The following is a 24,395-nucleotide window of genomic DNA, read 5'->3' as shown; positions in this document are numbered from 1 at the left end:
GGACTACAGGCGCCCGCCACCTCGCCCGGCTAGTTTTTTGTATTTTTAGTAGAGACGGGGTTTCACCGTGTTAGCCAGGATGGTCTCGATCTCCTGACCTCGTGATCCGCCCGTCTCGGCCTCCCAAAGTGCTGGGATTACAGGCTTGAGCCACCGCGCCCGGCCTGGTCTCGAACTTCTGACCTCAGGTGATCTATCCACCTTGGCTGAGCCACCGTGCTAGGCTGCCTTGACATTTTCTAGTGGAGCTGTCTATCTTGCTTATATTTGAATGTGTATGTCAAGAGGTGGAGGTGGGGGGATGGGGAACTGGGGCAGCAATATGGAGGATATTTGGGATCTACACCCTCCTCCCTTTGCCCTGGCTGGGATTGTAACTGGCAGTGGCAGGAAATAGGGGTGGGGGTGAATCCTCCACTGTTCTCTGGGAACTTTCTTGTGTACAGAGGGGAGTTTCTTTCTCATGTTCTCCTTGCAGAGGTCTTAGAGAGGTTATGGGATCCTTGAAGGAGTGTGCCTCTTTTTTTTTCTTCTTCTTCTTTTTCTTTTTTTCAGACAGGGTTTCTCTCTGTCACACAGGCGGGAGTGCAGTGGTATGATCATGGCTCACTGCAACCTTTGCCTCCTTGGCTCAAATGATCCTCCCACTTCAGCCTCCAGAGCAGCTGGGACTACAGGCCCACCGCACCACCATGCCCAGCTAATTTTTTTGTATTTTTTGTAGAGACAGTGTCTCACTATATTGCCTAGGCTGTTCTTAAACTCCATGACTCAACCAATCCACCTGCCTTGGCCTCCCAAAGTGCTGGGAGTACAGGTATGAGTCTTCGTGCCCGGCCTTCCTGTTTTGTTTTTTGTTTTTTTTTTTAACTACCCCCAAATGCCTTTTTTCTTTTGCCTGGGTCCCTGGTTGCTGGCTGGGCCTGGAGGAGATCTGGGGCTGGTCTATGGGGAGCTCACAGGGTTCTAAGTTTCTGACTGTTAGGGAGCATCCCCTAAGAGTGGAATGGGTAGAGCTGAGATTTCTGGAAGCTGGTGGGAAGAGGGAGGGAGCTGGGAGCCCTCCACTCCCAGGGTCTGTGTGGACAGCAGAAAAGAAAGGGTGTTTGTGGGCCAGGTACAGTGGCTCACACCTGTAATCCCAGCACTGTGGGAGGACAAGGTGGGAGGATCTTGAGCCCAGGAGTTCGAGACCAGTCTGGGCAACATAGTGAGATCCCTATCTGTATTTGAAAATAATAAGAAGTGAAGAAAGGGGCCGGTGCGGTGGCTCACGCCTGTAATCCCAGCACTTTGGGAAGCTGAGGTGGGAGGATCACCTGAAATCAGGGGTTCAAGACCAGCCTGGCCAACATGGTGAAACTCCGTCTCTACTAAAAATACAAAAATTAGCCAGGCATGGCGGCACCGTGCCTGTAGTCCCAGAAACTCAGGAGGTGAAGGCAGGAGAATAGTTTGAAACTGGCAGGCAGAGATTGCAGTGAGCCGAGATCGCGACACTGCACTCCAGCCTGGGCAACAGAAGGAGACTCCGTCTCAATAAATAAATAAATAAAAGAAAGAAAAGAAAAGAAAAAGAAAGGGTATTTGTGTAGGAAGGGGCATTAGGATCGTTTGTGTGCAGGGGCCCAGATGTGGAAACCAAGGGCTCTGATCCAGGTGCTGCATTCTCTTTTTTCTGCAGGGTCATGAAGCTGGAAGCCAGCTGTGGCACAGCCACCTCAGAGGTCACTAAGCCGGAAAAGGGGGCTGCCCCAGATGCAGAGCCAAGCTCTGAAACCCGGCCACAGGAGGTGGAGGCCGAGCCCAGGTCCCGATCGGGACCTGAGGCTGAGGCTGAGCCCCGGGGGGCCGAGTCAGGGCCTGAGGCCGAGGCCGAGGTGTTGGGGGCCGAGCCTGGGTCCGGATCGGGGCCTGAGGCTGAGGCCGAGCCATTGGACTTCGTGGTAGCCACGGAACGGGAGTTTGAGGAAGTGCTGGCCATCTCGGGGGGCATCTACGGCGGCCTGGACTACCTTCCCAGCCGCTACCACAGCTGGCTCCGGGACCCCGACCGCACGGTGGTGCTGGCCAAGCGCAACGGAGGCGTGGTGAGCCCGGGGGCAGGGCCCAGGTGACATGGGGTGAAGCCACCTGCGGGTGCGTGGACCTTAGGAAGAGAGGATGAGAGCTTCTCCCCAGCCTTCGTCCGGATGCTGAGGAAGCGCAGGGCTTGCAGCGCGGATCCAGGGGCTATGTCAGTGAGGGTGGGGTGGAGGACTCCTAAAGCAGAGGAACCAGAGGGACAGGTGAGCGCTTGAAAGTTTGAGGATCCACTGGAGGATTTTTCTGGGGGTAAAAGCAAAAGAGGTGGGGAGCAGGAGAGACAGGGTAGGCTAGGGGTGGGAGCAGGAAGAGCTTAGAGTTGGGCTGGGGGAGGAGCTAAGAGGAAGTGGGGCGTGGCAAACTCCCGGGGAAGGAGCCAGAGAAGGGGCGTGGCTAGCGGTCCAGGACTTGACACACTAGGAGCTGGAGCATCTCACGAGGTAGAAGGGGCCGGGCGCGTCTGCTCACGCGTGTAACCCCAGCTCTTTGGGAGGCCGAGGCTGGAGGATCACTTGAGGCTAGGAGTTCCAGACCAGCCTGGGCAACATGGGAGACCTCCGCTCTGAAAAATAAAAACAAAGAAAAAGCCGGGAGTAGGGGTGCGTGTCTGTGGTCCCAGCTACTAGAAAGGCTTGGGGGTGGGGGGCATCGCTTGAGCCCAGGAGTTTGAGGCTGTAGTGACCTGTGATCGCACCACTGCGCTCCAGCCTGGGTGAGGAGACCCTGTCCTAAATTAAAAAAAAAAAAAAAAAAAAAAATGGTGGACGAGGCCCAGGCGAATGACTGTTCTGCCGGCTCTGTAATCTGAGGCCCAAGGGCCGTGCCAACCCAGGCCTGGCCTGGTGCCCGAGTGGTGACGACGGAGTGCTCAGCGTGTGGGAAGTGGAGAGCCCAGTGAGCCGACAGCCCTGGCAGGGGCGGAGGCGGGGAGGGCCCCCTGCTAACGGCCTCGGTCCGCAGATCGCGCTGGAGTCGGTGAACGTGATCGACGCCGGGGAGACGGCGCTGGTGGAGGGCCTGCGCGTGGCGCCCTGGGAGCGCGGGAAGGGCGTGGCCGGGCTGCTGCAGCGCTTCTGCTCGCAGCTGGTCAAGCGACAGCACCCGGGGGTCAAGGTGGCACGGCTCACCCGGGACGACCAGCTGGGCCCCCGGGAGCTGAAGAAATACCGCCTAATCACCAAGCAGGTGAGAAGGACGGGGCGCTCGGATGGCTGGGCCTCTCTGCTGGGGCACACGAGGAGACCCTCCCCACCCCCAGCAGAACACGGGCTTGCTTTCTCTCTGGGCTCTACCGAGTGGCGCGGCCCCTGAGCCTTGCCCTGGGACTCCCAGTCCTCACCAGACCTTTTGACCCAGCGGAAGCCAAACTCCCGACTCCCAGCCTGAAACCCTAGTCCTCGCTTCCCAACTTCGGGCACCCTGCCTCCCCTAGGATCCTACCTCTGTTCAGGGACCCAAGCATCCTCCTCTCAGCCTTTGTCCTCCCTCTGCGCCTCTCCAATCCTACTGACTGATCGGCCTCCCTGGCTTTCATGTCCCTGGAGACTCGGGGACCCGCACCCTCGGTTCCCTGGCTACTCCATACTGATCCCACCTCTTCTTGGGGATCTACGTATTGGGAGCCCGTGCCCCTGGTCCCTGTCTGGTACCCTTGAAACCCAGGCTTTCCCATACCCCACGCGGCCCGGAGCCCTCACGGTCGCTCCTCCGGAGGGACGCAGGTGGGAGCCCGTGGGCGTGAACTTGAGAGTGAAGATGCCTGTCGAGAGGCGCCGGGCTCGCTAGCCCTCCCGCGCCCGCCCCGCGCTCACTCATGCCCCCCGCAGGGCATCCTTTTGGTCCGATTCAACGCGTCCGCGCTGCTGGCCGGGCTGGGCGCGCGGCTGGCGGCTCTGCGGACCTCCGGCACCTTCTCGCCGCTGCCCACCGAGGCCGTGTCCGAGGCAGGCGGCGACGTGGCACGCCTCCTGCTGTCTCCCTCCGTGCAGCGCGACGTGCTTCCGGGCGGGACCATCATCCAGGACTGGCAGCCCTACCGGCCTAGCGAGAGCAACCTGCGCCTGCTGGCGGCCAAGGGCCTGGAGTGGCGCGTGGACAGCCGCGCGCGCCCGCGCGTGCTCACGCTGTGCACGCGCCCCTTCCCCATCCCGCACGGAGGGGACGGCACTTGGCGCTATCTCAACATCGACGCCTTCGGCAGCGACGGCGCGCAGGTGCAGAGCCAGCTGCTGTGGCACCTGCAGCGCCAGGCCCCGCGCCTCGCCGGCCTCAATGTCATGTGCCAGCTCTTCCTGGAGCCCCAGCTGTGGTCGCAGCTGGCTGACTTCTGCCAGGCTGGGCTGGGGCTGGAGCTGGTGAAGGGTTATACTGAACAGTACCTGCTGGAGGCCGACATCTGAGGCCTCTCTTCTGGCGGGGAATGGGAAAAAGAAGTACTTTGGACCCGCCCCCTTCCACAGTTTCCCCCACCAGCCTCTTCCCTGCCATTTCCGACGCTGCGTCCCCTGGGAAGTCCCCTCTGAGTCCTGCTCTCCTGCCCTTACCGGCGCAGGTCCCCCCACTCTGTCCCCTTTCCTCTTACTATCTTGCCTCTAGCTCCCCAAACACCACTGCCCATTCCCTGACCTGAACTTGCGGACTATTGGGTGTGGGGTGGAGGTGGGGGTCTTCAGTTTCTATTATCCACCCTTTTCCCAAAGAACTGGTCCCTGCACAGGCTTCAGAGTCCTTCCTTCCTTCTCCATCACCTCAGCCCGGGCGTGAACTCCCCCTTTCCTGGCTTCTCCCTTCTGCCCCCTCCTGGGTGGAAGCGCTCAGGTGTGTGTGGGATGCCAACCCACGTTTCTTTTCTTCCTCCTGCCCTTTTTAAAGCCCTAAAAACTGGCCCCGCACTGCCCTCTCTACCTCAAGCCCCTCCCCCTGCTCAAGTGCCAGAGATCAGTGCCCTCTCCCCACTTCTCTCTAGCTTCCCATCCTCATCCTCTCTGGATCTCTACGACGCTTAACACCACAGTGCCCATTTTTCTGTCCCTGTTTCTCTTCCTATCACCAGCCCAGTGTGCAATCCAGAGGGGGGGGGGGGGGGGAGAGAGAGAGAGAGAGAGAGAGAGATATCCTGTAAAATGGAATGTATTTATATTGCTCCCCCATTTGAGTCCTTGTTCATCTGGTGATGCACTTTCTGAGCCAGCCTCTCTCACTGGGGTTCCCTCCAGCTTTGCACAACGTTGCTATTTCGCAGGCTCCCCCGTGCTCCAGCTCACCCGGGCGCGGGGGTGGTGTGGTTCTGGCTGGAGAGTTTGGTGCAGTGGAAGGCAGGTCCCTCAGCCTGGCATAGGGGCTGTCTCCTGGTTCCAACCAGGCCGCCTTCTAGTGCAACTGGAATCCCCACCTCCTGGTATTTCTGGACACCACTCCCTTCCTCTGGATCATTTATGCTTTTAGAACTTTGAGAGTCTTCTATTTAATTGCAAGTAGTAACAGCTGCATCTGCACAGCGCTGTCTCCAATACTGGTTCCCCACATCAAAGGCAGAGGGAGAAAACAGAAGGCTGGGAAAGATCAAAGTGACTTCTAAGTCATTCGTAGTAGCTAGGAGCCTCCCAGTGAAAAGAACCCAGGTGTCCCAAGCCTAGAGCATGACCTAGAACTTCACTCTGTGTGATGATGTTAGCTTGAACAATGCATAGGTGCTAGGAGAATGTTGGCAGTGAGTTCAGGGTTCGCTGGGGATGGGATCCGAGATGTGGGCAGAGGTGGACACCAGCAGGTGGAAGAATGTAGACAAGGTGGGGGAGGAGGGGCAACCGCCGCTTCGCCACTTGCCCCAACTCTGGTTTTGCTACTGTGCTGCTCTGCTTGGCTGCCTCCTGTGCCTGGCCACGCTGCCACCCTCCTTGTCAAGGTGACCATGACTGTATGACAATAAAATGGACCTTTTGGCCACCCTCTGTGTCTGTTTCACTTCCCAGTGAAGATGAATGAGACACATTATCTTCCCTTTTCCCCAGCAGCCTGTATCAGAGCGAATCTCTAAGCCCTGTGGCAATGGGGCTAATGACTCCTCAGGGAGAGGGGGGAGGTGGGGAGGGGTTCTGGAGAGGGCTGCCGGCTGTGCGCCCCTACCCCACCCCTGCCAAGCCAAGGAAAGAAGCCGCTGCTCAGGACCGAGGTGGGCAGCGGCGCGGCCTCCTGACTTGCCCTGGGCCTCGCTTTTCCCTGGACCTGGGAGTCGGCTGCTACCCCAATTCTGTGGCATCCAAGTCCCTCTTGGCATCCAAGACCAGCTTCCATCAGCCAGGATCCAGGCCTCTGACCCCCAGTTCCAGACTCGCCCGTGGCCAGCCGGGCTTGCTTTCCCCTTTTCTAGATGGGCAACCGGTGGTGGGTGGAGGAGGTGGAGAGAGCCTGGGCACCGCCTCCGCGAGCCTGCTCTGGATCTGCGGAGACTGCGATCCCCCAAAGTAACACGCGGGGGCGCCAGGACGTGCGCGGACGCGGGCGAGGCAGCACAAGGTGGTTTTCGTCCGTGTGAGTGTGTTCGTGGGCGTCTTTGTGTGCCTGCGTTTCTGTACATGTGTGCACGAGTCAGGGGGTGTCTGGGTGGGATGGATTCGGGACAACGTGCCTGGTGTACCCCAGAATCAGGTACCTCAAGTGGTTTTTTGCTGTTGTTTGTTTTTTTGATGAGGACGATGCTTGATCTGTTACTATGTACGTGTGGACGGGGAGGCAGGCGACTTGTGTGTCTTGTCGAGTGTGCACAGCGCAGCCTGTGAGTCCCTGCAACCGCGTCTTGGATTTCTGAAGTCGCATTCCTTGAGGGTTTTGGCGCCCCTCCCTCCACCTGGTAAAAGGAATGAATGAGAACACTTAGAGCACATCTCCATTGCCCTGCACACATCTCCAGCCTAGGTCTGGGTAACTGCTAGGCTAGGTGTGACATTGTGTTTGTGTAAGTGGGTGTGTCTCCGAATCTCAGTGTGATTCTGTAGGACAGTGTGTTGTGTGTGTGACAGGTGGAAGTTGCAAGAGGCTGGTTCAGGATGACTGAAGTGGTTTTCTTTCTCTTAGTGGGTACCACCTTGATGGTGTGTGTGTGTCTCTGTATTTGAGTGTGTGTGTGTGTGTGTCTCTCCAGTGGCTCTCTCCTCATGTCTCTCCCCATCTCTGTCTCTTTCTCTCTCTCTTTCTTGGTGACTCATCTCTGCGGCGTTGCCCTCCCCCGCTTGCTGGGTCTCCCCTCCCCCACTCAGGAGTGGGTGGGGGTCTAAGGGCGAGTGGGACCTCGGGACTAAAAATCAGGGTGGGCACCCCCTTCCCATCACTCATCGTTCCAGACCCTCCCATAGCCCTCAGCCCACCCCTCAGTCCCTTCCCCAGGACTCCCCAGCTCTGGGATGGGGAGGGGATAGGGCAAGATTTTAAATGGGGCAATTTTCAGGGGGCCTTCACATCTTTTGTAAGTTCAAAGTGGAGACCCCTTCCCCTCTCATAAAGTGCCCCCTTCCTGCCTGCCCCTCCACCATGGCTGACGCAGTTAAAGGCTGCAGAGGTGAGTCACCGGTTGGGGGGAGGGGGAGGAGAAGAGGGGAACGGTGAGCTTCGGGGTCCACAAGCCCCTGCTCTCTCTTTCTCTCCCAGACCTTCTCAGAGAAAAGACCCAGTGCTCTTCCTCACTCTCCTGGTTTTCCAAATCTTCAGCTTGGATTCCTACGATGCTGGATCCCATCTTCTCCAGCTACCCTCTTGGAGGGATATTCAGAAACAAATACAAAGAGAGATGATGGATTCACACAAACAAGTCAGAGCCAATACCAGGCATCCCCAACCAGGTCCCCATATCGGCTCTGCCTTTTCCAGCACTCTGTCTCTCCCACTCTCTTCAGTTCTTTTTCTTTTTCTACTGTCTCCCTCCTTTTCCCATCCCAAGAACCTGTGCCCAGTCCAGAAGCCCCTAGAGGCAGCAGGGTATGAAGGGCACAGCTCACCCCCAGTAGAAGGGGGGAATGTGTGAATGAGCTGACCCAGTAGGGAACTGGGATGGAGAGAAGCAGAAACAGAATGAGTCCAGAGACCATGCAGACAGAGTCAAGACCCAGATTGTGGAACCTCCAAGCCTTTGGTGCCCCAGGCATTCACATCCACCCTGTCCCTCACCACAGGATGACTGGAGCCTTGAGGATGCTGATTTCTGAGAAGTTCTCCTGGGCTTTTGAACTTAAGTGGAGGAAGGGAGGGATGGGGAGTGGGGGCATGTGTGTGCTTACACACACATTGTGTGCCACCAAGCCAGGTACACTTTTTGGACACCAGCAGATGCCCAGAACTGGGTGTGCTCAAAGACTCCAAACTGCACGGGCATACAGGCATGCAGAAGAGATAAGAACCCCCCAACACACACACACATGCACACACCCCTGGAAGCAAACACAAACACAGCCACACAGACCGGAATAGAACATCACATAGTTAAATTGGAAACACTAACATGCCCATCCACTCCTGATCTGATTAAATGCACAATTGCTTCCCCCCATTCCCTTTGTTTTTCTCCCCGCTCCTGGCCATGTATCTCATTCATCTCCATACACACAAACACACATGCACAAGCCATGTACATGTACATGCAGGTGTGTGCACACACAAGCCCACAGGCAAATACAGTTTCTCTAGGTGCCTGTCTCCTCTTCTCTTGCAACTTGGTCTCTAATCCCCATCAGCTACTCAGTCAGCCCCCTTGGCTGGCTCCCTCCCCTCTCCCTTCTCTCTCGGATGGCTTCCCCTCCCCCTCTCCAGATGTCTGAGCCATCTCTCTCTGATTCATCCTCCTCAGGAAGGTAACGTGACCCCCTCCCCATCCCACTGCTCTCTGTATCCAGGCTGGGAAGATGAAGGGGAGATGGGGGGGCAGGGAGAGGAAGGAGGGGAGGCTGTGGCTAGTTGTGTGTGGGGATGGGAGGCATTGCCTCAGGGTCTCCTGCCCCCTCTTTTCCCTCCTTTCTTTGGAATTTCCACTGTCACCTTGGTTCTCAGGTTTTTTTTTTTTTCTCCTTTAGCTTGCTCCTTCTACCTGTTCCAGATCCCTTCATTCCTTCCTCCTCCCCTGCCATCTCTTCTCTCTTTTCTCCCTCTCCACTCCTCCCCATTTCTTTCCCCGCAGAGCTGATGGGCTTTCTTCTGGGAAAGTCGAGCCACTGATGGAAGCGAGAAGCCACTGCTGGTTATAGAGAGAAAGCACGTGAGTGTGTGTGTAGGGAGGGGGGGTTAGAAGGAGGGTCAGTGCCAGGAAGAGGTGAGGAGGGGGGCGAGGACCGTTTCTGAAAGAGTCTCTAAGCCCCTGACAGACAGCCCTGACCTCGGTTTCCAGAGTCTCAGGGTGCGGGTGCCCTCCGTGTGCCCATGAGCACCCCTGTGTCCGCAGTTCGTGTGTGTCTGGCGTGTGTCATTGTCATTCCCCCCTTCCCTGCCCACGCCCCCGCACCGCTCTCTGCCAGCACCGCAGCCCCCTCCAGGCTTCCTCCCTCCCTCCCCTTCATTCCTGCAGTGGCTGCCCCCCTTGCCACCCTCTCCTCTCCCCTGCCCCCTCCCCATTTCCGTCCTCCCCCCACCCCCGCCCACGGCTGGTCTCCCTTCACCGGACCCAGCTCGCTGATGGATTCTCTTTGCGCAAATCTGTGCGTCATCGCCCCCCATCCCCGGAACCTCTAGCTGTCCAAGCCCCCAGCCCCAACCTCTCTGGCAGGAGATACGGTCGAAGGGGCTGGTGGCAGAGAGGGGCTATCTCTGACGTTGCAGGCCCCCCTCCCATCGCGTTCAGACCTTCCCTTTAAGCGGTGGAGAGAGCTGGAGTTGAGTCACCCCCCCACCTGCGCAACCCCCTCCCCACCTGGTCTGGTCTCGCCCTCCAAACGTCCTTGGGGGAGGGGAGCGGCAGGAGGGAAAGCGACGGGGGAGGGTGGGAAGAGATGGGCCAAGGGGGCACAGCGGGGGGCCTTGTCACAAGCGGCAGTCAGGGGACAGAAGGACAGACACACCTTTTTCTCCAGACACAGCACGGGCCGTGAAACAGACACGACCCAGAGGTACACACATGCTCATTCTTTCCCCCTTCTCTTCCAACTCGGACCCTTCCCGATGGGATTACCAAAACCGCAAGATCCACCCATCTGACCCTGCCAGGGGGCTGCCACCCGCACCGCTGATCCGCGGACAGCGCCCGCAGGCGCGCAGATCTGTCCCTCCGCGCTCAGGTTCATGCCGTCCTTGGGCGCATGGTCTTGGGGTAGGGAGCCCGGCCCCCTCTTCGGCTCCTGAATCTTTATCCTTCCCCTCCCCAGTATTGATCTCCCACTGGTGCCCAGTCAGACGCTGGGGCTGCCCTTTTTCTATTCCACTCAGCAACGCGGGCTCCATCCAGCAGCTCCAAGTTGCTCTGCAACCCACCCTCCCGCCTTCCAGCTCCTCTGCATCCACCCTTCCATTCATTCTCCCATTCATTCATTCATCCTTTTCTCCTCGTCCCTCCTTCATTCATTCATAGCCCCCCGCCCTGCCCGCTTCAGCATTTCATTCATTCATTCATTCATTCATTTCCCGGAGCTCCGCTAGCGCACACCCCTTCAGCCGAAGGCCCCAGCGCGCAGGCGCAGGCCGGGAGAGGCAGGCACCCTCCAATCATAGGGCGTCCTCCCTCCTCCGGGCGCCCGCCCGCTTCCCCATGAATGAACATTGACGTCAATGGGGCGGGGCGCGCCCACGTGACCCCGCGCGCTCCCCTTTATAAGGCGGTGGAGGCGCGGGCGCTGTCCAGCGTGCTGAAGCCGGAGCGAACGAGCCGCCCGAAGCCGCGCGGACCCAGCTGAGCCCAGCCCACGGGACGCCAGACCTCGACCGTCGCTCGTATCCCGGCCACCGCTCCGAGCCGAGGCGGACGCGTCCCGATCTTCCCCTGTCCCCAACCCGCCCCGACCCTCCTCTCCACCTCTCGCGTCGTGACACCAGCTGGTAAATACTCCGCTGTCCGTCCCTCAAACCCTCGGCAGCCGTGGGCGTGAGGGAGGGTTCTCTCTCCTCTCGATGCGGGTGTTGCAAACACAGTAGGGAGCCCCCTGGTAAGGGTCCCCGGTAAACGGGGGAGTCGCAGCTTTTTCTCTCGCTGCTGAAGTCGCCCACGCACCATCCGGGGAGTCCTACGGGGAGGGAGCAGAGATTTTTTTCCCCCCATATTGCTGCTGCTTAGTACGTGGGCGATGGCAGTGAGATGGCTCAGGGAAGGGGGCGAGGAGGCCCTGGGTAAGCGAGGGCTTCGGGGGTTATTTTCCCATTTACACGGCTCCAGAGATCGGCACAACATCTTCCTCCTTTGCTCCTAAACGTTCCTCTTCTGGGTAAGGTTTGGGGGATCAGGGAAGCCCCGGGTTTCCTGCTGAAAGGTGGGGGAAGGGAACGTAGACCTAGAGAGGGGAATTCTTACAGAAATCCTCTTTTTTTGGTCCCTTCTATTTTTCAGTCTCCGGCAGCCCCTTGGTCATGAAAGCCCTCAGATTGTCGGCTTCGGCCCTCTTCTGCCTTCTGCTGATCAAGGGGTTAGGGGCAGCACCCCCGGGTCGCCCTGAGGCGCAGCCTCCTCCCCTCAGCTCTGAGCATAAAGAGCCAGTAGCCGGGGACGCAGTGCCCGGGCCAAAGGATGGCAGCGCCCCAGAGGTCCGAGCCGCTCGGAATTCCGAGCCGCAGGACGAGGGAGAGCTTTTCCAGGGCGTGGATCCCCGGGCGCTGGCCGCGGTGCTGCTGCAGGCACTCGACCGCCCTGCCTCGCCCCCCGCACCAAGCGGCTCCCAGCAGGGCCCGGCGGAAGAAGCAGCTGAAGCTCTGCTGACCGAGACCGTGCGCAGCCAGACCCACAGCCTCCCGGCGCCGGAGAGCCCGGAGCCCGCGGCTCCGCCTCGCCCTCAGACTCCGGAGAATGGGCCTGAGGCGAGCGATCCCTCCGAAGAGCTCGAGGCGCTAGCGTCCCTGCTCCAGGAACTGCGAGATTTCAGTCCAAGTAGCGCCAAGCGCCAGCAGGAGACGGCGGCAGCAGAGACGGAAACCCGCACGCACACGCTGACCCGAGTGAATCTGGAGAGCCCGGGGCCAGAGCGCGTGTGGCGCGCTTCCTGGGGAGAGTTCCAGGCGCGTGTCCCGGAGCGCGCGCCCCTGCCGCCCCCGGCCCCCTCGCAATTCCAGGCGCGTATGCCCGAGAGCGGGCCCCTTCCCGAAACCCACAAGTTCGGGGAAGGAGTGTCCTCCCCCAAAACACACCTAGGCGAGGCACTGGCACCCTTGTCCAAGGCGTACCAAGGCCTGGCCGCCCCGTTTCCCAAGGCGCGCCGGCCGGAGAGCGCACTCCTTGGCGGCTCCGAGGCGGGCGAGCGCCTTCTCCAGCAAGGGCTGGCGCAGGTGGAGGCCGGGCGGCGGCAGGCGGAGGCCACGCGGCAGGCCGCGGCGCAGGAAGAGCGGCTGGCCGACCTCGCCTCGGACCTGCTGCTCCAGTATTTGCTGCAGGGCGGGGCCCGGCAGCGCGGCCTCGGGGGTCGGGGGCTGCAGGAGGCGGCAGAGGAGCGAGAGAGCGCAAGGGAGGAGGAGGAGGCGGAGCAGGAGAGACGCGGCGGGGAGGAGAGGGTGGGGGAAGAGGATGAGGAGGCGGCGGAGGCGGAGGCAGAGGCGGAGGAGGCGGAGAGGGCGCGGCAGAACGCGCTCCTGTTCGCGGAGGAGGAGGACGGGGAAGCCGGCGCCGAGGACAAGCGCTCCCAGGAGGAGACGCCGGGTCACCGGCGGAAGGAGGCCGAGGGGGCAGAGGAGGGCGGGGAGGAGGACGACGACGAGGAGATGGACCCGCAGACGATCGACAGCCTCATTGAGCTGTCCACCAAACTCCACCTGCCAGCGGACGACGTGGTCAGCATCATCGAGGAGGTGGAGGAGAAGCGGAAGCGGAAGAAGAACGCCCCTCCTGAGCCCGTGCCGCCCCCCCGTGCCGCCCCCGCCCCCACCCACGTCCGCTCCCCGCAGCCCCCGCCCCCGGCCCCCGCCCCCTCTAGAGACGAGCTGCCGGACTGGAACGAGGTGCTCCCGCCCTGGGATCGGGAGGAGGACGAGGTGTACCCGCCAGGGCCGTACCACCCTTTCCCCAACTACATCCGGCCGCGGACACTGCAGCCGCCCTCGGCCTTGCGCCGCCGCCACTACCACCACGCCTTGCCGCCTTCGCGCCACTATCCCGGCCGGGAGGCCCAGGCGCGGCGCGCACAGGAGGAGGCGGAGGCGGAGGAGCGCCGGCTGCAGGAGCAAGAAGAGCTGGAGAATTACATCGAGCACGTGCTGCTCCGGCGCCCGTGACCGTCCCCCCGGCCCCGCCCCCGCGCGCCCCCGCCGCGCGCGCCGCCCCCCTCCGTGTCGCCCGCTTCCCCTCGGTGTTTGCATGCGACCCGGCCCCGCCCCTCGGCCCCGCCCCCGCCCCCGGGCTGCGCCGGGACCTGCCAGACCCCCTTCCCGGGTCCAGAGCCCGAACTCCCAGAGCTCACCCGCGGGTGACCCGGGGCCAGCCTAGGAGGGCGGGTGGTTTGTGCGAGTTCCCTCCCCACGCGGGGCCCCGGCCCCATCAAGTCCCTCTGGGGACGTCCCCGTCCGAAACCGGAAAAAGCAGTTCCAGTTAATTGTGTGAAGTGTGTCTGTCTCCAGCCCTTCGGGCCTCCCACGAGCCCCTCCAATCTCTCCAAGTCGCTGTGAATTGACCCCTTCTTTCCTTTCTCTGTTGTAAATACCCCTCACGGAGGAAATAGTTTTGCTAAGAAATAAAAGTGACTATTTTATTAGGACTTTGTTCTCGGTTATTCACCCGTCCCCTTGGGCCTGTGTGGTCTTTCCCAAGGGGCGGTGAGGGAAGCGCCAGCCACAGTCCCCATGTCCTCCTGCTTCCTGCCCCCAAACTAAGGCGAAGGGTAAGAGGGGAAAGTCTGAAACTGTTTTTAGAGGAGGATATGGCTTGCACCCATTAAAAAACCCGAAATTCCACTTCCAGCTTGGGGGATGGTGGGACAGTCATCTTTCCCCAGGGCTTGACAGAGAGGCCCAGCGGAATGCAATAAAAGAGCCAATTGTCTGCGATGAGTCCAGCCACCTCTGATTCAAAAGAAAAAGGCGACCCGCACAAGGTGTCACAGCTCTGGGCGCCACTGGGCTCCTTCTTCCCAAGATCCTGGGGCCACACGGGTAATGCCAGAGTTTCCTGTTTTCACCCACCCACCTCCCTCCACTGCTCCCTAAATGCCTGGTCCTAGGTACTTTGCAAGAAATGCGGGGAGGAGGGGGTGGCAGCCACAGAGACACCCTGGCTAAAGCCACTTCTTAACTTTTTTTTTTTTTTTTTTTTGAGGCAGGGTCTCACTCTGTCGCCCAGGCTGGAGTGCTGTGGTGCAATCACGGCACACTGCAACCTCGACTTCCTGGGCTCAGGTAATCCTCCTACCTCAGCCTCCTGAGTAGCTGAGACTACAGGTGTGCACCATCATGCCCAGCTAATTTTTGCATTTTTTTGTAGGGATGGGGTTTTGCCATGTTGCTCAGCTGGTCTGGAACTCCTGGGTTCAAGCGACCTGCCCACCTTGGCCTCCCATCTTAAGCCTTTTCTAATCACAGGTACTTGTGAACTGATTCAAATAAAACTAAACTGGGCAAATGAAATCGCCCATAACAGACCCGCATCTTGAAGAGTTGTTCCTCCTTCCGTAAAGGCAGCTCGGAGTTGGGGGCAGCCTATTTGGAGACTCATTGGGCATAAAAATCCGTTTAAGGTAGGGTGGCCAGATAAAACACAGGAAATGGAAATTTGAAATTCCATATAGACAATGGATGAAGTTTTAGAGTTAAGTGTGTCCCAAACATTGCTGGGGCACATTTATCCCCAAAATGATTTGTGTATCTGAAATTCTCATTTAACTGCATGCTCTCCCTTTCTTCCCAAGGCTGGCAGGATCCCCTTGGCCTCCCGATGATGCCAGCAGCCCTGCCTTCCTTCATCGAGCCGGAGGCCAGCAAAGTCCAGAAATGCTTTTCCTTTTATTTCAGAAGAAAGGAAATAAAGGCAGACACTTCCCCCTCCCCGCCCCTCCCAGCTCCTGCCTCACCCAGAACTGGAGTGAAAGAGGGACAGGGCCAGGACCAGGGTCCCATAAAGCTCGCCCTTCCCCCAACCCTTCCTTCCCTCAAAGTGGCAAGGTTAGAAAAAAATTAACTATGTTGTTCCTCCCTGGTACTGGATAGAGGCCCCACTGCAGCCAAGGAGAAAGAGGGGGGGCCAGACTCCCCTCCCAGGCAGAGAAGCCGCCCTGGCTGGCTAGGGGGAGGGTGGAGGTAGGTTATGGGGCAGAGAGGAAGAGAAGTGCCCTGAAAACCTTTTCCCTTTAACCTGACATATTTATATATTTACAGTTATTAGGGAGGGGAGGACGTCTGGGGTGGTATCAGTTCTGCAAAGGCAGGGAATAAAAGCCAAATAGCACCCCCATCTGGGTCACATTTTCCTGCCTCCTAGCTCCTAAAACCTTCTGTGGGTAAAGGGGAAAGTGGAGGTAGGGGGTGGAGGGAGGGAATGTTTGAAGGGCCTGAGCCCACAGCTCACTCTGAAAGAAGGTGAGGCAGCAGAGGAGGGGCAGCCGAGTCCCACCAAGAATAGGGCCCTCGGCAGAGGAGAAGCAGCCGTTCCCGCCATGCTGCCAGGACCCCATCGCCATGCGCCAGCCCAGCGGGGGCTATGCCAGACCCATCTCCTCCAGCACACTCCGCGGCGACTCATCCTCCTAAGGCAGAGACAGACAGAGGGTGACGCAGAGACACCAGGAGAGGCCGACAGGGTGGGCAAGACAGCAGTCACGAGGAAAAGTCAGACGGGGGAGGCACAGACACGGGGGAGGGGGAGAGAAGCCTATGTGAGCTCAAGGCTGGACCAGCGAGTCCTTCAAGGGGCGCCCACCAGCCTCCCAGGGCCAGCCCCACAGCCAGCCAGCGGTGGCAGGTGGGGTCCAGGTTGAGTCCATCACCACCCAGAGAGCCCAAAGCTGGGAGCTTGGTGAGCAGGGGCCCGCCTTGACACCTGGGAGTAAAGGGAGTGAAGCCCGGACAAGGAGGTGCGGGATCTTTCTGGGGCCCTGGGGGGTACAGATGGCTGGGTCCTGTTTCTCAGAGTCAGGTGAGGCAGTGGGAGGTGAGTGCCAGGTCCCTGAGGGAAGGGAAGGTGAACCAGGCTGCAGGGAGATGCGTCATTAGGGTCTGAGCGCAACACTGGTGACACGGTGGGTGGGTGTGCCAGGCCATGTGTGTGTGTGTGCGCCAGGGTGCGTATATGCAACTGTGTGGGAAGGTGAAGCTCAACCAGTGAGGTGGCAAGTTCAGCTCTGCCCTCTCTCCCACTGCAGAGATGAGCCCCCCCCTCGCCCCCCATCTCTCCCCCTCCTCAGAGCCAGCTCAGGCCGGGCTCGCTCATCACTGCAGATTCCGGTGACTCATCTCCCTGCACCAGGGCTCGGTGATGGCACAGCAGAGAGGGGGCAGGCAGTAATGGGGTGAGAGCAGGGGCGCCGGGGAGCAGGGAGAATCAACATCCAGGTGCCCTCTGCCCCAGCCCCCAAATCCCCATAGCCTTTTCCCCCTGAGACACAGAGGCTTTGGAGTATGTGTGTGTTGCAAAAAAAAAGAGGGGTGGGGGAAGAAACCAGGGAAGAAAACAATGACCTACCAGGTTCCCCTTCTCCAATTCTCCAAGCAACCCTTAACTCCAAAGCAAACCTTAACCCCTTGGCGTTAAGCCTTGCTCAAAGAATTGGACAAAGGAGACTGGGTGGCCATGAGACATGTGGGGGCTTGGGGGAAGGACAGAGCTTGGAATGAGGGGTGCACCGGTGGGCTATCTGCCACCCTACCTACCTCCTACCCCATGGGGTCAGGGCTTGAGGATAAGCTGGAGAGCTGGGCGTAGTGGGGGTCAGATACCACAGGGAGGGGGGGCCCTTGGTGACGATGGGCAGGGCAGGCAGGGCGTCCAGGGGAGAAAGGCCCTGTCCACCACTGTGAGGTTCCTCCACATCCTCACTGTCCCTGGCCCGTACCTCCTGCAGTAGGTCAGCCTGCTCGATGGCTTTCAGCACACTCTTCTTGGAGGTGTCCTGGACATCCCCCCCCATCAAAAACTCATCCAGGATGAAGTAGGCCTTCTCAAAGTTGAAGATGATGTCCAGCTCGCACACCTGGGAGGGCGGGGAGAGGCTGAGTTGAGCATGGAGGGGCAACTGGAGCCACTTCCTTTTCTAGACCATGCCTCCCACCTTGGGTTCTGCCCTCAACCCCCAAGCCTTAGTATTTGGTTCAGCTTTTTCACTTTTTTTGTTTTGTTTCGTTATTTTGTTAGAGACAGGGTCTCTTGCTCTGTTTTCCAGGCTGGAGTGCAGTGGCATGATCATAGCTCACTGCAGCCTCGAACTCCTGGGCTCAAGTGATCCTCCTGCCTCAGCTTCCTGAGTAGCTGGGACTACAGGTGCACGCTATCATGCCCAGCTAATTTTTAAAATATTTTGTAAAGACAAGGTCTTGCCATGTTGACCAGGCTGGTCTCGAACTTCTGGCCTCAAGTGACCCACCTGCCTCGGCTTCCCAAAGTGCTGGGATCACAGGCATGAGCCACTGCACCTTGCCTTGGATCAGTTTTTTCCCTCTTCCTCTTGCCTCTTTCCTCCTGATCATGAAACATTACTTGCTCTATCTACCCTTGCCTGTGGTTCCCCTTGCCTTCCCCACAAAATCTGTGACGTTGTTCCCACCAAAGGTTGCGGTAGCCCCGCTTCCTAGACACCATGGGGCAGGGAAGGAGAGAATTCTGGACCATGGGTTGGAAGACTTGAGTTCTAAGCAGGGCTCTGTCACTAACCATCTAGCTAAACATGTCCTTAAACATCTCTAAGGCTCAGTTTTCTGGCCTCAAAAATGGAGATACCAACACCTACTGCTAGGATGGGATAAGGAGCAAACAAGAGGACCCAAAAGCACTTTATAAATTGTTAAGTGGGACACAAATTATGGAGTTATTACTACGCCCCATCTAAGATCTGAGCTGTCCCTCAGATAAGTTAATTCAGAATCTCTGATAGCAGAATCTGGACATTGCTATTCAAAAAAATTCTTCAGAAAATTCCAATGCAAATCCAAGATCAGGAACCAGTGGTAAAAATCTGAATATGGGGCCAGGTACAGTGGCTCACGCCTGTAATCCCAGACTTCGGGAGGCTGAGGTGGGAGGATCACTTGAGCCCCAGATACCAGCCTGGGCAACATAGTGAGACCCCATCTCTAAAAAAAAAAAAAAATACAAAAATTAGCTGGGCGTAGTGGTGTGCACTTGCAGTCCCAGCTCCTCAGGGTACTGAGGCAGGAGGATGGCTTGAGCCCAGAGGTTAAGGCTGCAGTGAGCTATGATTGTGCCACTGCACTCCAGCCATAGGAGGCATTCCTCCAGGTGACAGGTGAGGCTGTTTCTAAAAAAATAAAAATTTAAACTAAACAAAAACCTGAACTTGGTCTCTGTGTGAAAAGTCCAAGCTAAGCTCTAAGTGGAGATTAACTGCCTGATCCTGCCCCCACTCTCCCCACTCAGGGACGATTATGGGACATGGTTAATAGGCTTAAAGCTTAAAAAGGGAAATTAATTACTGTTCTTACTGCTCCAACTTCACCTCTCCCCTGAGACTTCCAGAGCAGAGACTGGAGGGGCCTCAAAGTTTGGCAGATTACCAAAGGGGATTGCTGGGAATGGAAACTGGTGGGCAGAGGAGACTTACACTGCCAAAGTATTTGTCTAAGAGCTCCACGTATCGGTGGATCAGCTCCAGTGTGATGAGCTCATTGTCTTGGCCCTCGATGGCGCAGCAGAAGTAGAGGCTGGCATATCTGCGGAGAGGAATGCATGAGACATGCTACAAGCTTGCTTCAGGAACCAGGCATTCTGGGCTCAAACCTCCCACTAGCCTGGGGGTGGTCTGTGCCCTGGCTGGCCACAGGTGGGGTGGCCCCAGGGCATGTAAAGAGTAACTCACTTGCCTCTTTGTGCTGTCCTAAAAACATGCAAAGAATGCACGCTTTTTCCTTCCTGCCCTCTGACCTCCTAAGTCTGACTCAGCAAAAACCTGAGCCAAGTAATTTACCTGCTCAGAGGAGAAGGAACTGGAAAGGGTGTGTGCGCGTCTCTGTTAGGAAAAGTAGGGCAGAACTTTGACTGCAAGGGACATGTGCGGTGGGGCAAGATAGGGCCCAAAGGGACACGTGAGTGAGGCAGGTGTTGCGCATGAGCAAAACCAAGTGATAAACAAAAACTTCTTTAAGAAGAGTTTGGGGGGGAAAAAAAGGAAGCTGACATTCATCACTGTCCTCCAGAGGTCCTCAGCTCCCAGGTCTCCCTGACCTAAGGGACGACCATTTCTCAGCCATTTTAACCCACTGCCCAACTCAAATCTAGGCAGGTCTGAAAGTAGATGGGGAGTCACCTCTTATAGACAACTTTGAGGTCCCTCCACTCCAAGAAGCTGCACATCTTAGGCTTGCGAGCCAGGACAACTTGCATAAGCTCCCGCACCATCTTCTTCCGTTCCTTGTCCGAAGTGGCCAGGTACCATTTTTGCAGCCGCAGTTTTCCCTGCCGGCTGAATAGCAGCATGAACCGCATCTGCGGGGGATGGGAGGGCAGAACCAAGGGTAAACACACATTCCCCAAACTCATCCCAGCTAATTCTTCTCTACTTTCTTCCAACATCCAGCCCCTTGCTCGCAACACTGGGTGTTTCCACCAGCAGGGGGAAGTAGAGCTTCTGAGTCCATCATTTGGGTTCAAATCCTGGCTCTACTAGTTACGCAGGGCCTTGGGCCAATTACTACTGTAAGTCTCTGGGCCTCAGTTTCCTTATCTGTAAAATGGACATCATACTTGCCTTGCACAGTTGAGACTAAATGAGTTGATATATGCGAGTCCCTAGCACAGGCAGGCAGTATAACATGTTAGCTATTATTATTATTATTTTTGAGACAGAGTCTCTGTCATCTCTGTCACCCAGGCTGGAGTGCAGTGGCGCAATCACTGCTCAGTGCAATCTCCACCTTCTGAGTTCCAGCGATTCTCCTGCCTCAGCCTCCTGAGTAGCTGGGATTACAGTCATGTGCCACCACACCCGGCTAATTTTTGTATTTTTAGTAGAGACAGGGTTTCACCATGTTGGCCAGGCCCTGGTCCCAAACTCCTGACCTCAGGTGATCCGTCCACCTTGGCCTCCCAAAGTGCTGGCATTACAGATGTGAGCCACTGCGCCCGGCTGTTAGTTATTACTATTATTACCATGATTCCCTGACTTCTTGCTTACTGGTTCTGCTTTCTAAAGGTAAGTAGAATGCCTAGCACAGTGACAAGAAACCAGTAACCAATGCCAAAGAAATGCCTGTTCTCTTCCACCGTCTCTCTACCCACCACGGTGCTGAAATCTGGTATTTTGTCCCTGGAGAAGCTACCTCAATTTTCCACCCCATCATAGCCATAAGATCTTAATGATCTCCCAAACACACCACTCTCCAGTGCCAGGCCTAAGCCCAGGGGTATCCTCCTCTGCAGTATGTATTTCCAACACCACACAGGGTATGGAGATGCCCAAATCCCACCTTCCTCTCTGCAGGCACCCAGATGTCTTTGACATTTGTCTTTAACTTTTCTCCCTTTTAGGGTGCCTCCTGCTAAGCGCCCACTCCTCCCCAGACACCAGGTGACCAATCTCCCTCAGGGCCCCGCCACCCAGGGGGTTCCCCTAAAGAATGTCTGCAGAACAGACAGCAAGCTGGGTCAAGTGGTATGGAAGACAGAACCCTCACTGCCCAGTGCACCCCAGCTTCCCAGTTCCAGGGGGTCTGGGCCACATCCTGGAGTGTTCTCCTTCCCCCAGCAGCTCTCCTATTCATGGACATGCCCAGGGTTGGAATCCTTGGGTGTGTGGCACTGTATAGCTTAGTAGGTGAAAAATCAGAATTCAGGAGAACTGATTTTTTTGGTGGAGGGGAAAAGAGGGGCGCCGGGGAGCCTCGTGCGCCGCTCAGATAGGGGGGTGGGGAGCGAGCAGGAAGACGGAAGGCCTGGGTTCCGGAAAGAGAGTGGGATTGGGGGCAGAGAGCCCTGGAGCCCGGGATCCCAAAGCCTGGGTCCCTCGGAGCAAAACCACGAGTCCACCTCGCTTCCTTACCTGGGCCCAGCCTCTAGGCAAGCACCGCCACGAACCCAATAGGGCGCTCCCTTTTCCGACCCGGAAACTCCCCTCCTACACCCCTCTCCCCACCCGAGTCCCCGCTCCCGCCTGTGCCGCCCGGGAAGGGGTTCTCGGTGACCGGTGACCCCCACTCCCTCCCTCCGCAAAGAGACCCCCGCAACCCTCTGCTTTAGGCTGCTTCCCTGCGGCGGGGATCGAGGGACCCCCGGGAGCCAAGACCCGAGCGCCCCTCCCAGCTCGGCACGGCCCCGCCGCCCCTTCGTCAGCCCCCGCTCGCCCTGCAAATGCACCCCCTCCCCGCCCCTCTCCCGAATGCCACCTCCCACTCTTTCTCCCGAGCCCGGCTCGCCCACCAGCCGAGGCAAGGGAGGCCTCTGAGGACCAGAGGGAAGACAGAGCGGCTCACCCCGAGGGCGGCCCCCGAGGACCCCCGCAGGTGCAGCCCACGCCCCTCGCTTCCCCCTCCCCTCCCTCTTCGCACAGCCTACCATCCTGCAGCCTCCGGCTCGGCGCGTCCCACTTCGGCCACCGTAGGCGCCAGGCCCACTCCCTTTCTTATCCTTTCTCCGGCTTCCCTCCCTCTCGGCCGAAGCCCCGCCCCGTCCCGCCCAGGCTCTGACTCCCGGCGCGCCACACACTGCGCAGGCGCCGACGCCGCGGGGAGCGCGGGCGGGGCTGGAGGCGGAGAAGCGGAAACCATGGCAACCAGGTCCTTGACTGCAGCTTCTAGGAGCCCGGTCGTCATGGTAACGCGGCTGTCCTGTGGGCTGGTTGGAGGATGGGGGAGGAGGACAATGAGGTCTTCACGCTTTGAAGCCTTGTGGGGTAAAAAGGCGGGAAAAGGGGTGAGAGGTGAATGGGACGATCATTGGAGTTCGAGGCAGCAGGCAGGACTCCTGGAAGGGGCGTGGGCTGTGAAGAGGGAGCAGGGTGGGAATTAAGTGTAGGGGAGGAGTAATGACCTGGAAAACAGGAAGACAAACGGTCATGAAAAATGTATAGAACTCAAGCTAAATATCTATTGAGAGCGTGATAGATACACCCCTCTATTTATTTTTTTTCTTTTTAGAGACAGGGTCTGGTCGCGTCACCCAGGCTGGAGTGCAGTGGTGAGATCATGACTCTCTGCGGCCTTGAACTCCTGGCCTCAAGCGAGCCTCCTGCCTCAGCCTCCTGAGTAGCTGGGACTACAGACGCACACCATCATGCCCAGCTAATTTTTAAATTTTTTTTTGTAGAGACGGGGGTCTTACTATGTTGACCAAGCTGGTCTCAAACTCCTGGGTTCAGGAGACCCTCCCACCTGGGTTTCCCATAGTGCTGGGATTACAGGCGTGAGCCACCGCGCCTGACTTCTGATCTTAAAGTAAGAGAAATGTGTAGAAAATGAATAAAAGAGAAAAGGAGAGGCTGCTATAAAAGGCCTGTAAGGAGGAGGAGGAGGAACGTGAATTGAGGCAAAAGGGGAAGAAATAAAGAGCGTCTTAAAAGGTTAACTTGGGTCAAAACTCAAAAAGGGACTGATGTAACCCAAATCTCAGTGTGAAGATGAGGTGGATGTACGTTGTAATATGGGCTTTTAAACTGAATGTGTGTGTGTGTCTACGTGTTACTGGAAAAAGAGGTCCTGATCCAGACCCCAAGAGAGGATTCTTGGATCTCATGCAGAAGAAATTCAAAGCAAGCCGCAGAGTGCTATGAGAAGAGAGAGTTTATTGAAAGGTGTCCCCGTACGGAGTAGGGCGTCCTCAGAAAGCAAACAGAGGAACACACTGTCTTAATTTTTTCTTTTCTTTCTTTCTTTTTCTTTTTTTGAGACAGGATCTTACTCTGTTGCCCAGTCTGCAGTGTAGTAGCATGATTATAGTTCACTGCAGCCTCCACCTCCTGGGCTCAAGCGATCCTCCCACCTCAGTCTCCCAAGTAGCTAGGACTACAGGCGTGCCCCCCCCCCCCCCCCACACCCAGCTAATTTTTGTATGTTTTGTAGAGACAGGGTTTTGTCATGCTACCCAAGCTGGTCTGGAACTCCTGGGCTCAGGCTATATTCAACCTCCTCGGCCTCCCAAAGTGTTGGCATTACGGGCATGAGCCACCGCCCCTGACCTTTAAGTTTTTCTTTTTTTTTGAGACAGAGTCTTGCTCTGTCGCCCAGGCTGGAGTGCAGTGGCGCGATCTCGGCTCACTGCAAGCTCCTCCTCCCTGGTTTAGCCATTCTCCTGCCGCAGCCTCCCGAGTAGCTGGGACTACAGGTGCCCGCCACCACACCCGGCTAATTTTTTTGTATTTTTAGTAGAAATGGGGTTTCACCCTGTTAGCCAGGATGGTCTCAATCTCCTGACCTCGAGATCCGCCCGCCTCGGCCTCCCAAAGTGCTGGGATTACGGGCGTGAGCCACCGCGCCCCGCCAAGTTTTTCTTATATAGGAGTCTTGTTTTTGTAGAGACTAAACTAAGCCGAGTCAATGTGCAGATGGGCCAATGGCATGACAAAATTTATTGTTCTGTTGATTTAACTATCCTTGACATTCTAGTAGGTAAGTACATTATAGCAAAACTATAATTATCTTTCTTCCTTTTTTTTTTTTTTTTTTTTTTTTTTTGAGACAGAGTCTTGATCTGTCACCCAGGCTGGAGTGCAGTGGTGTGATCTCAGCTCGCTGCAACCTCCACCTCCTGGGTTCAAGCCATTCTTGTGTCTCAGCCTCCCTAGTAGCTGGATTACAGTTACATCCTTCCATTTCAGCCTCCCAAGTAGCTGTGACTGCAGGCATGAACCAGTGCACCCAGTTAATTACAAAAATATTTTGTTGTAGAGATGGGGTCTCACCACTGGGATTATAGGAATGTGCTACCACGTCCAGCTTATTTTTGTATTTTTAGTAGAGAGGGGGTTTTCGCTATGTTGACCAGGCTGGTCTCGAACTCCTGGCCTCAAGCAATCCTCCTGCCTTAGCCTCCACCCCCAGCCAGAACTATAATTATCTTA

The 24,395-nt window shown here is 57.4% G+C and overlaps 3 protein-coding genes across 3 annotated transcripts; 2 read left to right on the top strand and 1 right to left on the bottom strand.

Moving 5' to 3' along the window:
* The first annotated feature begins 1,688 nt into the window (after positions 1-1,688).
* On the top strand, positions 1,689-4,484 carry NAT16 (N-acetyltransferase 16 (putative)). Its single transcript, XM_023194464.2, has 4 exons — positions 1,689-1,829; positions 1,920-2,090; positions 3,046-3,270; positions 3,912-4,484. Exons 1-4 carry the CDS (start codon positions 1,689-1,691, stop codon positions 4,482-4,484), a joined length of 1,110 nt encoding a protein of 369 aa, XP_023050232.1.
* Positions 4,485-10,871: 6,387 nt separating this feature from the next.
* On the top strand, positions 10,872-13,943 carry VGF (VGF nerve growth factor inducible). The gene is made up of 2 exons (XM_023194487.1): positions 10,872-11,091; positions 11,597-13,943. Exon 2 carries the CDS (start codon positions 11,617-11,619, stop codon positions 13,462-13,464), a length of 1,848 nt encoding a protein of 615 aa, XP_023050255.1. The 5' UTR covers positions 10,872-11,091; positions 11,597-11,616; the 3' UTR covers positions 13,465-13,943.
* Positions 13,944-15,164: 1,221 nt separating this feature from the next.
* On the bottom strand, positions 15,165-22,007 carry AP1S1 (adaptor related protein complex 1 subunit sigma 1). Its single transcript, XM_023194488.2, has 5 exons — positions 21,896-22,007; positions 19,653-19,831; positions 18,951-19,059; positions 17,229-17,366; positions 15,165-15,923 (listed from the first exon to the last, which is right to left on the bottom strand). The coding sequence occupies exons 1-5, from the start codon at positions 21,896-21,898 to the stop codon at positions 15,876-15,878; spliced, it is 477 nt and encodes a 158-aa protein (XP_023050256.1). The 5' UTR covers positions 21,899-22,007; the 3' UTR covers positions 15,165-15,875.
* Between the last annotated feature and the right edge of the window lie 2,388 nt (positions 22,008-24,395).

This window comes from Piliocolobus tephrosceles, chromosome 8, assembly GCF_002776525.5.
Source record: "Piliocolobus tephrosceles isolate RC106 chromosome 8, ASM277652v3, whole genome shotgun sequence".
Taxonomy (NCBI): domain Eukaryota; kingdom Metazoa; phylum Chordata; class Mammalia; order Primates; family Cercopithecidae; genus Piliocolobus; species Piliocolobus tephrosceles.
The sequence above is the reverse complement of the archived record's forward strand: the minus strand, read 5'-3'. Positions and strand labels throughout refer to the sequence as shown.

Excerpts from the sequence above, each read along its gene's own strand:
- AP1S1 (XM_023194488.2), bottom strand. Across the intron at positions 19,060-19,652 it reads CTCAAAGTTGTCTATAAGAG|ATATGCCAGCCTCTACTTCT; the intron begins GTGACTCCCCAT and ends TCCTCTCCGCAG. Across the intron at positions 17,367-18,950 it reads TAGACAAATACTTTGGCAGT|GTGTGCGAGCTGGACATCAT; the intron begins GTAAGTCTCCTC and ends CCGCCCTCCCAG.
- NAT16 (XM_023194464.2), top strand. The coding sequence starts at position 1,689 with ATGAAGCTGGAAGCCAGCTGTGGCACAGCCACCTCAGAGGTCACTAAG. Across the intron at positions 1,830-1,919 it reads GGTCCCGATCGGGACCTGAG|GCTGAGGCCGAGCCATTGGA; the intron begins GCTGAGGCTGAG and ends TCGGGGCCTGAG. Across the intron at positions 2,091-3,045 it reads CCAAGCGCAACGGAGGCGTG|ATCGCGCTGGAGTCGGTGAA; the intron begins GTGAGCCCGGGG and ends CTCGGTCCGCAG.
- VGF (XM_023194487.1), top strand. The coding sequence starts at position 11,617 with ATGAAAGCCCTCAGATTGTCGGCTTCGGCCCTCTTCTGCCTTCTGCTG.